The sequence below is a fragment of the Aquila chrysaetos genome, chromosome 6 (genome assembly GCF_900496995.4).
Source record: "Aquila chrysaetos chrysaetos chromosome 6, bAquChr1.4, whole genome shotgun sequence".
NCBI classification, from domain to species: Eukaryota; Metazoa; Chordata; class Aves; order Accipitriformes; family Accipitridae; genus Aquila; species Aquila chrysaetos.
This window is the reverse complement of record NC_044009.1, coordinates 27,272,804-27,286,812: the sequence shown is the minus strand read 5'-3', so window position 1 is coordinate 27,286,812 and position 14,009 is coordinate 27,272,804. Positions and strand designations below refer to the sequence as shown.

General features: G+C 37.0%; 1 protein-coding gene across 8 annotated transcripts in view; it reads right to left on the bottom strand.

Annotated features, from left to right (window-relative positions):
* ZNF385B (zinc finger protein 385B) overlaps positions 1-14,009 on the bottom strand; it is a 175,978-nt gene that overhangs the window by 32,373 nt on the left and 129,596 nt on the right. For all 8 annotated transcript variants that reach the window (XM_030017510.1, XM_030017509.1, XM_030017512.1 and 5 more), the window contains one exon: positions 7,313-7,423. In XM_030017510.1, coding sequence (XP_029873370.1) covers positions 7,313-7,423 — 111 coding nt within the window. The remainder of the gene's footprint in view (positions 1-7,312; positions 7,424-14,009) is intronic.

The following is a 14,009-nucleotide window of genomic DNA, read 5'->3' as shown; positions in this document are numbered from 1 at the left end:
CAGAATATTTACAACATCCTCATAATATTCAGGTCTTCATCCTAAATTATCAACAGCTTGAATTACCCAAGCTTATTTTGAAATCAATAGAATTTGCATCTGAAAGATACAAATAAGGCCTAAGTAGTGTTGGAAGAGAAGTAATAGTATTCTTATAAAAGCATGGATCTAAGCAAGGCCGTGACTTCCAGAATTCCTGATAACTACAGAATTCCACCATAACTACATAGTCTCAAGTACAAAAAAATTCATTGTTTTTGCAGGTAAAGTTCTTAGTGTGGAAGTAGCTAGGTTACCCATAATTGCGTTACGTTAGGGAATAAGGAGAAGTGGTTTAATGAAATGTGTGCAGCATCCCTATGAGAGCTCTCCTGACATGGCTGCAATGGCAGTGGTCCTAGAGAAGGCATCTAACTGTGCAAGACTGGAGAAGCACAGAGGTATTTATATCCTTAACATATTGTCATTTTAATTCACAGCAGGTCCTAAACTATAAAGCTCCCTTTCTTAAAATAGTAAGAGGTCTACCAAATGTTTTGTCACATAGTTTACCTGTTAGAAGCACATTGCAACAGTATGCATATTTATGTGAGGAATATATAAATTAAGAAGAATTTAGACTAATAAAAATTACATGAAGTGATAAATTAGGAAGTGGTGTTGAAAAATTTAGTTTTAACTCATTTGATATTAATAATAGATGTAATTGAAGAAATCTGCAAAACAGAAGTGTTCACACATTTGTTATACCAAAGCTATACATTATTTTTTCAATTCTGTTCTCAGTGGATTTCTAAAACCTAATTGCTCCAAATAGTAAGAGAGATTACTATTGAAAAGGACATAGAAAAATCAAAAAGCTGTGAAGATCAGCCATGTCATAAGAAGTCAACTCATATTTTAAATATCTAACCAAACTTAGTTAAAAGCTCTGTTAAATAGTTCTGTTAAATAGTTCTGTTCTGTTATTTGAACAGAACTTTCAGCACGTTATAACCCTGTACCCTATAATCGTGCAATATTTCTGTCATGTTGGAGCTAACAACTTTCATCATTTTGTCAGTTCTGTCTGCAAAACAGAAAATTACCTTCACAAGTTCCTGAGATTTATGCTTTTAATTACCTCCTATCCGCTTCACTACCCTCCATACCCAAAGAATCAATATAAATAGTCTTATTTATAGGGAAAATGTAAAACATTTGACAAAAGACAATGACAGTTCTGGAGATTTTTATTTGATGCTATTGATTATTTTGCGTGTTATCGTTTTGACAGCATGAGTGATTCACTCAAATTTGCAAAGTTAACATTTGGTAATACTTGCCTAAACTTCAAAAATTTGCCTTCTGGCTTTTGAAAGAGATGATCACTATCATCACATCATTTTTATTAGCTATAAATGCATTCAACAATAAGATGACCTTCAGCATCTCTTAATGCCCAACTGTTACATCTGCTTTTTCTGATCTGTCTACAAGGTGTTTTTTCTTCATTTCTGAGTCTTCGCAGGTGACATCAAAAAGCAGTACCAACTCACAGTCATTACTCACAGAGCAACACACTGTGCAAACACAAGTTTATTTCAATCAAATGATACCCTATCAACAAGATGGTACCTACCAGGATGTATCACAGTCAAAGACCTTTCTACCTGAAACAGAAAGTGCACAGAGGGAAGCAGATACTTCTTCTAGACGTGATCAACAGATGATAAACTCTGCTTTCAAAAAAACCACCACCAAACAAAAAAACAAGCAAAAAACCATGAGGACTGCTGCCTGGACTGCTGGCATAATATATTTGTGAGTTTGGAGTACAGGGAGGTCTGGCTGCTGAGGAAAGGGGCTGGATTAGCACTGACATCATTGTATAATGCCCAAGCTCCAAAAGCTCTGTGGACTATCAATACAAATAAGGAGGGAGAAAAGCAGAGAGAAGTTACTTGAACATAAGGTGATGATTCATAGATACGGAGAAACAAGCAGTTCTGCAGAAGCCAAACAAGCATCCTTGCAACTGCAACTCACTTTTCTCCTATGGCTGCAAGCTACAGTGTCAGACGCCATAACAGAATGTATAATACACATCTTGGGGACGGTCTGGCCAAAGCTCCACAGCTGCTGGAGAGACTTGCCGCCACACAGCAGCTGCAGGAGATGCTGCAGATTCATCTGGTGGCCAGGAGGAATGAGACAGAACGAGCCAAGAGTAGGCAGAGAAGGAATCTATGTGGGATAGCAAACAGCCATTTTTCCCCTTGCCCTGTTGCTACTGCACCCTCTTACAGGTATCATAAGGATTCAGCAAACTCACTCAAGCTGCTTTTTGTTTCTGCTACAATGTCTGTAATATAAACAATTAATATCAGCAAGCCAGACCTATGTAATGAATATGAAAACTTATTTAGCAAAGCTTATCTATAGTCCACATAGATATACCATGGGTTTGGAAGGAATCCCAGAATTCTTAAAAGGAAAAAAAAAAATTTTTTAAAAGGCTAAGCTAGATCTTTCTCAGCATGTCTTGCTTCCTCTTGGTGGAATACAGTTACATCCCTTGCTCTGATGGCCTTTAAGCAAGTGTAAAATCTGACTCGCTATCACAATCTGTTCCATGAAGAGGATTCTTCTTCTTCTGCTGCATGGTCTCTGGTGGTAGTAAACATAACCGAGATATTTCTTATTTTTTCTGAGCTGGATTATAACAGAAGATCGTAGCTTGAGCTTTACTGACACACTAGTCATTGCTGCATTGGAACACATCCTGTTTCATCATCATGTAGAAATTAAAGGATAAAATGGTGTTAACAGATATTTTGACACCAAGATGGAAACACCTGTGTTTATTCTAATATACTGGAGCAAATCCAACTGCAACTATTAATGGACGGCATTGCTTTATTTTTTTTTTAAACAGTTTTCAAAAAGAAAGTATGTTCCTCTGCATAACAGAATAAAGTTTAAGCAGGCTGGAATAAGTATCTCACTGACTATTCTGACTAATCAATCTCATCAACTACAAATCCTCATAACATTATCCTTCCTAAACTGAGATTTCCAACTTAATTCAACAGCAGTTGATTCCTGGTATCTACCATCGTTAAAAATCGGTTTAGGAGAAAGCCTTTTCTCTGCTCCTTCCTCACTTTTTTGCCATTTCACTTCCTTTGAATTTATGAGAGCTCTACTAACTTCCCAGTTTTCTGGCATCATAATCTTGCGATCAATTAACTTTCTCCTATTTCTTTTCATGCTTTTTCTCTTGACTAAATCCTGCTTCCCCCCGCTTCAAAAAAAAGAAAAATATAGAAGAAAAGAAAAAGAAAATAGAAGGCAAACCTAATGATTGGGGATTAAGTTCTAGAAGCAGGCATCCAGTATAATTTGGTATGTCCTCAGGTGTCCTGCCTGACCTCCAACTGCAGGTCAGGTCTACCAGGCTGGTGTGGATGTTCCAGATACCTCAGATACTCAAACAACAAGACACTTAGATTTAGGCACCCAATCCCACTCTAAGTACCAGCTAGAGCATCTTAACTAGATCACACCAAAAATATTGTTGAAGCAACCTCAGTTATCACTGTTGTCAGGTCAATACTACTATTACAGATAAAATTCCCATTCAAGGACCTCAAAGTTCAGGCTGTTAAAACAACTTTAGTTTGGTGTTACTTCACAGAGATGGCATTTTATTTTTCTGTTTCTTAAGATGTTGGATCATCTCTTCTGTACTACAGTTTCTCCTGGAGTTGACAGAGCTTGGAAGGGGTGCTCAAACTGTTCGTGCCAGAATTTATTAGCAGAAAAACACAACTTCCAAATTGACCAAACTGCAGCTAATGAATTCTAGAAAAGGACAAATAGAGTATGATGGTAAATGTCTATGAAAATGTCTATGAGTCAAAACCCATCATTTCTTTTTTGGAAGAAGATAAACAGATCAGGCTAAAACTAGACTGAATTTAGAGTTTGTATGCAGGTGTTTTCATGTTGTACTTTTAAAAATTGACTGGGAGATCCTGAAGAATTCAGCTAGGAAACACTGTTCAAATTATAATATTGTAGAATTAAAAATAGCATCATCCTAGCAATTTTTATTTTTTAAAATACAGGAGGCATCACTTCAACATTAGATGTTTACTCCCACATTAGAAACAACCTATTTTAAAATTTCCTTCCATCCCTGATAACAGACCTTCTCTTCCTGCAGATAGCTGCAGATCCCTGCCTCTGAATCTTATGCCAGAACACTCTCACCAAAGCTAAACCTTCAGACACACTAGCAGAAGAAAACTGAAACCTTTGCAATTTACTGTATTAATTTAGTGGAAGGTTTGACAACTATAAATTGAGTAGACTGACTCTTTTGGTCTATTGATCCAGACCAGTGGGTGTCCACAGTGTGAAGAAAAGATTGCAGGCAAGGAAACCAATTTTCTTCTTCTTACAGATGAATATCCACTGGTCCATATGTTACTCATGCAACAGATAAAGCACTACTAGAATCAGGTCAGAATCTTCAAACACCATGCAACTGAAATTCATTTAGGAAAACAAAAGTAAGAAAACTACTTAATAGCTTACTTCTGTCATTTTTATTTCATTTGCCTGCATAATTTAGGTCAAAGGAAGTTCAAAGGAAGAAAATGCCCATTGACAACAAGGACCATATCAGCCTTGTAGAGCTAGAAGAAACTGCAAGTGTGAAGTGGATGTACTACAAATCTCATTCTGCAATGTGCTATGTTCAAGGTTTTAATGCAGGTTATCGCAGTTTGGTGCCAACCAAAAGGCTCTCAATACCTTCTTAGGATGTTACATGGTAGAACTGATTCACTGAGATTCAAGAGTTACAAGGTTCACAAATATCCGACTCCCTTTTCCCCAACCCATAAACACAGGATGGATTATAAAGACTATTCCACCCCCTAAGCATAATTTCACATTATAAAGGGACAAAAAAGAAAAATGCAAGCAAAGACTCCAGATTTTTATTTCTGTGAAGGAGCTTTTAACAAGCTAAGAAAGAACTATAAGAGTCTGCAGAACTTAGCCGAAAGGCCATTAGCATTACCTCAGTGAAATTATAACAACACAGATTATGGGCGGGGAGGGAGTGGTGAGAATAATATCCAGATAAAATAAGATCTCCCTCTCTTGGGGAAAAAAAAAAAAAAAAAAAAAAGGCAACACACACTCAGATAAATAACTCTTAAGGTCAAAAGACTGAATGTGGAGGAAAGATTTAAAAGCCTCCCAGGAGAAGCTGAATAATCCAATGAAAGGCTAGAAAGCTTTTAAAATAGAAGTGCTACACTATGAAAACTCATTCTCCAAATATTCCTGTATGTTGTGGTTATGAAATATTTGTGAAACTTAAATTTATATTTAAGTGTTTTCTGGTATTAGTAACACTACTAGAACCTCAGCACATTCTAAAATCAGATTTCCAGGTTGTTTGTGAATGTCCTGGTAAAACAAACTGCTGTAGAAAGTAAGGAACTGCATTTTATCACTAACAGCAGCACAGTCATGATGCTTCATCTTTTCTTACAACCATTCATTACAAAAGGATGATGCTATTTTCTAGTAACTAGAACTGAGCATATTGATCACATTTAGAAAGAAAGGAGCATGACACCGCATGAATATACCTGCCCCAGAAGAAGAAACAAGGGTATACGCTGCCATGCTTTTGTGATGCCACTATTGAAAGCAGAATACAATATGCACTTTTTGTTCTACTTTGTTTGTAAGTCTAGATAGGAAGAATTGCTTGGTTGGCCGATGTACAAAATGATATAATATTTCAGCTCTTTTTTTTGTTTTGAGCCACTAAGTTGTGATTCAATCCGTCTCTGCCTGAAGTGCTGTTTGTCCACCTGAATGTTGGTGCAGACAAAGTGAGCAACTCCTCGAGGGACAGGACCATCATCATCAGTGGGACCCTGACCTCACCTCAGGAGGAGAGGGAAGAGCAGAAACAGGCTGAGCTGCCTCCCTCGTGACACAGTAAGGGCCAGCTCAGAAGCAAGATTCAGATCCATGGAACCCATGGAAATTTTTTAAAGCTTTATTGGTTCTTTGCTTAATCAGTAGAAGTAGGTATCTGGACCAAGTATCAGAGCAGAAAGATTTTTTTTCCCTTAAATCTTAACCTTAAAGAGGAAAGACAAGTGAACTAAATTTTAAATAATGAGTTTTGAAATCAGTTAACTAAGTAGATATTGCCACTTCAAAGAAAGTTTAATAAGCTTGTCAGAAGATGACAGATTTAGAAATTAATTTGAAGGTAAAATAGCACTGCTTCAAAATCCCTACCAGCCTAGACAAGAAAGTGAAACTGGGGAAACCACTTTACAAAACGCTTTTCAAAGTGGAATGATAGAGGCAAAGAAAATCAGAATAGGTATGGGTGCTTTACTGTGAATCTCTAGGAGCACCAAGTACTCAAAGGCTTTGAGGAGGTGTCTGCAAACTATTTCTTAGACTGAAATTCTAACAGCAAAATATATAATATTAACACATCACTTAAGGATTTGTTCTTACACTTGAGATCAACAAAAAACGTGACAATTTGGTGGGGGGTTTTATTAGCTTAATGACATTAGTAAGTAGTCTCCAAGAATAAATACATATTTTTAAAGTGTCAAAGGTCATAATTTTCTTAGACATAGTTTTCTTGAATTTCTTTAATTTTCAAGCTACTCAGGAAAAACATATGTATTTTAAACATATCAGTCAATGTACTCTTTTGTAATGCATTTTTTTTTAATTATACCTCAGAAAACACTTTCCTTGAACTTTATCATACTCAGAAAGACAGCTAGATGTAAAAGTTCATATTTATTACAAATTAAAGCTACTGGAAGAGTGACTTTATTAAGAAATCTGAAGACATATTATCAGCAAGGATGTAGGAACAACAGGAAAAAGATATTTCTTCTGGAAGAACAGCGGTTATGACATGGAGAACTCACAGGGAAGCTTTTCTGTCTGCTCCCCCTTCTTTTTTTAAAAAAAACCCAAAACATTTCTTTTTGCAGTACGTCTTGAAGGTTACTGGACTGTGAACTGTGATATCGTCAATGGATGCGGCATTGGATATTGTGCCAGATCCATTCAAGAAAATCAAAGAGCAATGTACCTTTATGGACTTCCACCTCTGAGTGGACAAAATACCAGCCCAGCAGGCTGAACGGAATGTAGGCAGAACTGGAATGATTTGTTTGTTAAAAAGAGGTTTACATTAATTACACCTAATGTACGAAAAAAAAAAAAAAAAAAAGGAATTACAATAGCCGATACTCACATCAGAGTTAAAGCGAAGCTGGCAGACATTACAGGAAATGACTTGTTTCTTCTTTGGGGGAATGGACACTCCAAATGTATGGTTTATTACTGCTTTTTGCACAGGATCCATCTGGAGAACAAACAATAATCAATTTACAACTTTTCAGGACAATATACAGTACAGAAGAAAAATAAAAAATAACACTTTCTGCTGGAAGCTTTTTCTTTTCTTTACTTTTTTGAGATAAACGGGAGGAAACAAAATTTCAGCCCTCATCATAATTAGATTTAACACAGGTTAGGGAATTGGTAGCATGCCAGAACTTATGAATAAAAGGCAGCTCCATTGTTGCTGCCATCCCCAGGCTACTGAACAGTTCCCCCCTCAACCCTGCATACCCTCTGTGCTGCAGGGCCCCGCTATCGCAGCTGAATTGCTAAGAGCCCCCTGAAAACCTTCCCCTATCACCTGCTGATCCAACAGACACATTATAAGAAACCATTCAAAAATTCTGCCCCCTAAAAAATCACTGTCATTTATCTCTACTTGGTTTTTTTGTTCCATGATAGATACTAGCACTTATTTGGAAAATATTCTCTCCTGGAGACCTCTTTGTGAGACGAGGTCCTTTGCAGGCTCCATTAGAAACTCCACTTGCTGGGAAAAAAAAGGTCTCAATCCCCAAACATTTCCATGCAGAACTGATGAGTGACAGAGCCCATGTGAAGGCTGAAGTTCAGAGGAGCACGCAGGGAATGTTTGCACTGGGAAAGGGTACTGAAGCTACCATGCTTCAGAAAACATTTTAACACTGTGAAAAATGTGAGATAGGTGATACACTGAATATATTAATTTTAAATTTGAGTGAATATTTTTGGGAACTTACTACATCTTTGCTAAATACCAGGACTCCTGTTGGTCACCAGTTTAGAATATCCTCAAGATCGCAGAGAGCTCTGTTGTTATCACTGCAGGAGCTGGGGAATAGCACTGGATGTTAAGGAAACAGAGTTTATAACTGCTACTGTGTCGAGGCCTCAGTTAAGCATAATATATCATTTTTTCTGATGTGGCATGGATACAGCTTAAAATTAATTTCCTGACTCAAAAAGATTCAAACTTATTTTTCTAATTCATATAAAACAGAATTTCTGGTCTGATCTCACAGCTAATCCTGCTATGAGCATGAGGTTGGACCAGATGACCTCTGAGGTCCCTTTCAACCAAAATTATCCTATGAGCATCTGTGCCCATGTGGTCCTCCATCCTTGTTTAAGATGAGAAATGGATCCTGAAGAGGAGAGGACAAAAAATGGCAGTCTACAAGAAAATATAAGTGCTCATTTCCCAACTTTGTTTTTGAAATAGCTCAGGAGAAAGTAGTTCAATTTTTTATAAAGTTATATTTTTCTGAAGCTTGCTTTGCAGTCACAGTGATGGTTTTTTCCCTTTACAGTACTATTTGAAGGAACTAAACCTGGCTGTTAAATCTTGGGTGGTATACATCACATATTTGATACTAAACCGACTTAAGAAAGGAAGAGAGAAAAGTTAAAGTTACTGATTCATTAGTTAAAGGATTGTAACAGTAAATTAGCTGCTTCCAGACTTTCTAAATCTGAAGATAAAAGACTGTAATTTTCCCTTAGTACGCATTTAAGCTTCCAGAGGAGCCTGCACTAATGAGGATTTTCTTCACATATATGCACATGCACAAATACACAAATGCAAGGAAAACATATTGCATTGTATCTGCCTAAGAAGACATTCTCCAGTAACGTATTAGCTAACATTAAACACTTAACAATTTCTTTGGACTACAGCTACATAGGTTTCTTGTTACATTCCTTTTAAACCAAATGCATGGTTTTGTAAATGTCATTGCTAACAGATTTTCTGGAGTGATAATAGAATTTTTATCAGCTTTTGCCATTAAATACTATTTTCATTGCCAAAGAGGTACCATATTAAGACAATTACAAAAGTAAAAATACTTCATCGAGAATGAATTACTGAATTATTAAATGACACAGTGTTGTTACAATGAATGTGATAAAGTCTAAAAAAACCCTAAGATAAATATCCTTATTTCCTGTTTCCTCTGTTTCTAGAATATAGTGACAGTCCAAAGTTTAAAAGCTTAAAATATAACAAAAAAATTCTGTTTCTGACTTGTACCATTTATTGCATCACCCTGCATAATCTATGACAATTATACACCCATATTAAAAGTTTTTTGAGCATCCATTTTATAATAATATGCCAGTCAGTATATATTATTACATTTATAATATATATTAAAACATTGCTGCGTCATTAAGGGAATAGTTTTGGGTTTGGTTTTAAATGGAAGATATGTTTTGCTTTTCAACTTAACTATTAATTGTTAGATCAGGTAATCTAGAACAAAAGAGTAATGCTGAAAAGTACCTCAACCATATGAAGTGTCTGAGATCGGTGAAAAGAAATAGCAAAAATACCCACTAGCGTCTGCAGTCCCGTTTAAAAAAAAATAAAAAGGGAAAAAGAAGCAGTGATCAATGATTCCTCTGTGCATTCCAGGTAACAATCCACAGCACTAGTGTTAGGCAATGCCGTTCAAAACCATACAATGCAGACTATGCACAAAGTCCCAGTTTCAAACAGATGTAGCAGCACAAGGACAAAAACCTACACAAATAATACAGCTCACGCTGCTTCCAGAAAGTACCACTCGGGATCCCCAGGGGATTGGTTAATGATCCTTCCCAAACCAGAGCCCTGCATGCAGTTTGGTCATGATTAGAATTCAAGAAGTGCAACATTAACAATTAATAGGTTTTAAATATATCAGAAACTGGGGTGGATTACAGCATGCTGGAAAAATAAAATAGTATCTCTCTGTTAGAAGATTAATGCTGCAGGGTAAACTGATCTCAGATCACTACACAAAATCATCCTTTTCATTGCATGGAAGGAGGGAAGGAGTAGGAAAGAGGGAGAGAGTAATTTGTTGAGGTATATATTAGGAAATGATGCAGCATACTTTGCCCAGCGGGAAGCACCAGTATTTAAAAACCAGTTCTATAAAACAAAATAATAACAGAAGCTAACAGCTACCACAAATGCAAATAAAAATCTGCACTACGTTGTTTATGTTACAGGAGGAATTAATAAAGCAATTCACAGTGCCCTGTTTCCCGGTTTTGGCTGGGACAGAGTGAATTTTCTTCCTAGTAGCTGGTACAGTGCTGTGTTTTGGATTTAGTATGAGAATAATGTTGATAACACACTGACGTTTTAGTTGTTGCTAAGTAGTCCTTATCCTAAGTCAAGGGTTTTTTCACTTCCCCACGCTCTGCCAGCGAGGAGGTGTGCAAGAAGTTGGGAGGGAGCGCGGCCAGGACAGCTGACCTGAACTAGCCAAAGAGATATTCCATACCATAGAACGTCATACTCAATATATTAACTGGGGGAGTTGGCCAGGAGGCCGGGATCACTGCTCGGGGACTGGCTGGGCATCGGTCAGCAGGTGGTGAGCAACTGCATTGTGCATCACTTGTTTTTCTTGGGTTTTATTTCTCTCTCTCTTCATTATCTTATTTTGCTTTACAATTATTATTATTATATTTTATTTTATCTCAGTTATTAAACTGTTCTTATCTCAACCCATGAGGTTTACTTTTTTTCAATTCTCCTCCCCATCCCACAGGGGGTAGGAGAGTGAGCAAGCAGCTGCGTGGTGCTTAGTTGCCGGCTGGGGTTAAACCACAACTCTCTGGTAGCCATAACTAAGTTTAAAAACCTTTCAGTCTTGTTCTCCTATTTCAATTGGTTTAATAAAAAATTAAATTTAAAAATGTCTTTCCAACAAAGTTGAAGGTACTATCTTTTTGCAACAAATCTCCTTAAAACCACCCAAACTATCAAAGTGAGCGAGACTGACAACAATGATTTTCAAAGCACTTAAAAAATGCAAATGCAGCAACAGACAACCCAAAAGCATAGAAGAACCATTAAACTCTACTGAAGCTCCATCTAGCCTATCATTTTACCCCCCCAAACAATCATATGTAGTTACCAAGAGAAGAAACAGGAGGAGCACAAACATACGTCATATTTCCCCTAACTATTTTCAACAGGTTGACATATTTTTCCACCAAAAATTTTCCAGAGACAGGTATTTTCTGTGTATTTGGTAAATCCCAGTGACCTTTTCTTGCATAGTCACTCCTTGAACTGATGTAAAACAGTTTGCACTCTGCATTGAGTTCCAATGCCTACAATCTGCTGTGTCAAGAAACAATTCTTTTTGGTTAAACGTAGCTCCATGCAACTCAATTTTATAAGACCTGTACCACATCCCAAGTTATCTCTGTGTTGCTCAGTCATTCTGTGCATGGAAACCGTTCCATTCCTTTGAGCACCCTTTTTGCCTTTCTCAATTCTACTACAATTTAACAAATACAATCAAATATTTTGAAGACATGGACAGGAGCCATATACAATACTCAGGGTGGGTCAGTACTGAACCCTGAGCTGATGTTTTCATGGAAACACTATTATAAACCTGTGATCTCACTCCCAAGTGCTATTGGCCAATTCATGGCACATTACTTTCTACATGAAGTTTTGTGAAGTTTTCCTTGCACGTGCATCACTTTACATTTATCTAGATGGAATTTCACCAACCATTTATTGTCTGGCTTCTCAGTCTCATTAAGGTCTTTCACAATGATTTGGTCTTTCTTTGTCCTCACTACCTTGAAGAACTTCACCATTAGCAAACTTCCTCAGCTCGCTCAACTCACAAGCATCTTTTTGGCATATCAGGATCCTCTTATGCCAATTTAGTTTTCCTAAAAACCTTTGCCAACTGGTTTTGTGAAAACCCTTTTGGTAATTCAAAATATGTCACATAAAACATCCTTATTCACATGTTTGTTGACACCTACAAACAGGTTTGTAAAGAAGGATTTATCTTTAAAAAGGAATTATGTTGATGCTTTACAGACAGTCTACAGTATGAGGTGTCCTCTTATACTATTCTTATTAAGGTTTCTATTAATTTGCCTGGCAAAAATATGCCACCCAATAGCTTACATTCTCCATGGAATGGGTTTTAAAAACTTGCATCACATTTGCCACCCTTCAGTCCTCAGGTACAAAAGCAGTTTTATATGAGCTGTTATATATTATCATCAGTAATTCAACAATTTCATCCTTGAATTGCCTTATAATGCTTGCTACCAGAAACTCTCCCTGCCCTGCTGTATGTCATGGTACCACAGATTCTTCTGGTGCCTTCTGGGAACTGAACAAGACTACTAAGAAACATCAAAGTAGGCATAGGAAGGAGAAAAAAAATTGAGCAAGTGCATCAGGAGAATTCCTTCAGTAAAACTGAAATTCTTGTTATATTAAAAGATCTCTTTACACATAGCAGACAGTACAAACACCAATTTGTGAGTCTCAGAAATAAATTGCACTAGTCCTGTCAAGAGCCAAGTTGCTACAAACCAAAAGGTTAGGTGTAATTTGTAAGCCTTTTCTTTAAATGAGGTAACACTACATTGCAAGAAAAGCTGCTTTTTATGATGTTGGAAATCCAGAATGTTTGTATTAGTTTTTGCTCAGGTGCAATCTCCAGTTTAAAAGTTTGGATAAACCCAGATGCTTATCTGTGTTGAAGCTTTTGGTGCTTGCCTAGTATCCAGGTGTAAATTGCTGGTTACACATCTGAGCTAGTGATAGTGTGCTGATTTACATTTGCCATTTCTATCTAATAACCTAATTTCTAAGCTTTCCTTCTCTTCCTGATCTGCTTAGCTACTGAAGCATGCTAAGCGTCATAACATGCTATTTCTACCACTCCAACAAAAATCTACACCCAAAACCTCTGTCTTCTCATAACAGCAGCATAGCCTTAAATATGAGTAAGGATTAAAATTGTGACTGGGAATTTATGCCCTCAATTCAGTTACCTCTCATCATGATATAACTCTTGGGTCAAATCTAGAGTTGTCTGTTAGACAAGCATTTGTAAACAGAATATTGGTAAGTGGGTATAAGAGATTTAACTGAGTATCACTTAACCACTGGGCATTAAGAACCTTCTGAAAAAACACTGAGAGTGGCCCTACGGCATACTGCGTTGTTCTACTCTGATAAAGCAAAATTTTAAACTGTATGTGGAACAAACTGATAATATAATCCAATGTCTCCCCCAGCAAAGGGAGAAAACAGTGGCATATATAAATTAAAAATGCAGGAGCAGCATCTAAATTAAATTCTGGGATTTTTTTTAAACTGTTGGACAACACTTCTTATTTGTGTGCCATTATTATTATTAATTATAAGTAGGCAAACAGCAACAGATATCCTGTAGATCAGATCTTTTCAACATCCTTCCAGATCACAAGGCCTATCTGAACTACTCCTGTGTTTGAGCTCCAGTTGTCAGGACAGCTGAGCACACTGCCACTATGGACAGTGACCATACGCTGAATCTTATTGTGAACTCTGCCATCTATACACAGCCTCCTACCATAACTGTACATATTAGGATGACTGAAAGAGTGACACAAGTGAATACACATACTCAACAGAGCACGTACTTAAAATGCCCAGCGTAAAATCAGAACATTAACATTGTGATGCAATACTTGGCAGACTCGGCCAACACAAACTAGCAAGAATCTGTTCTCTCCATGTTCGTGCTGCTTTTGTCCCAACG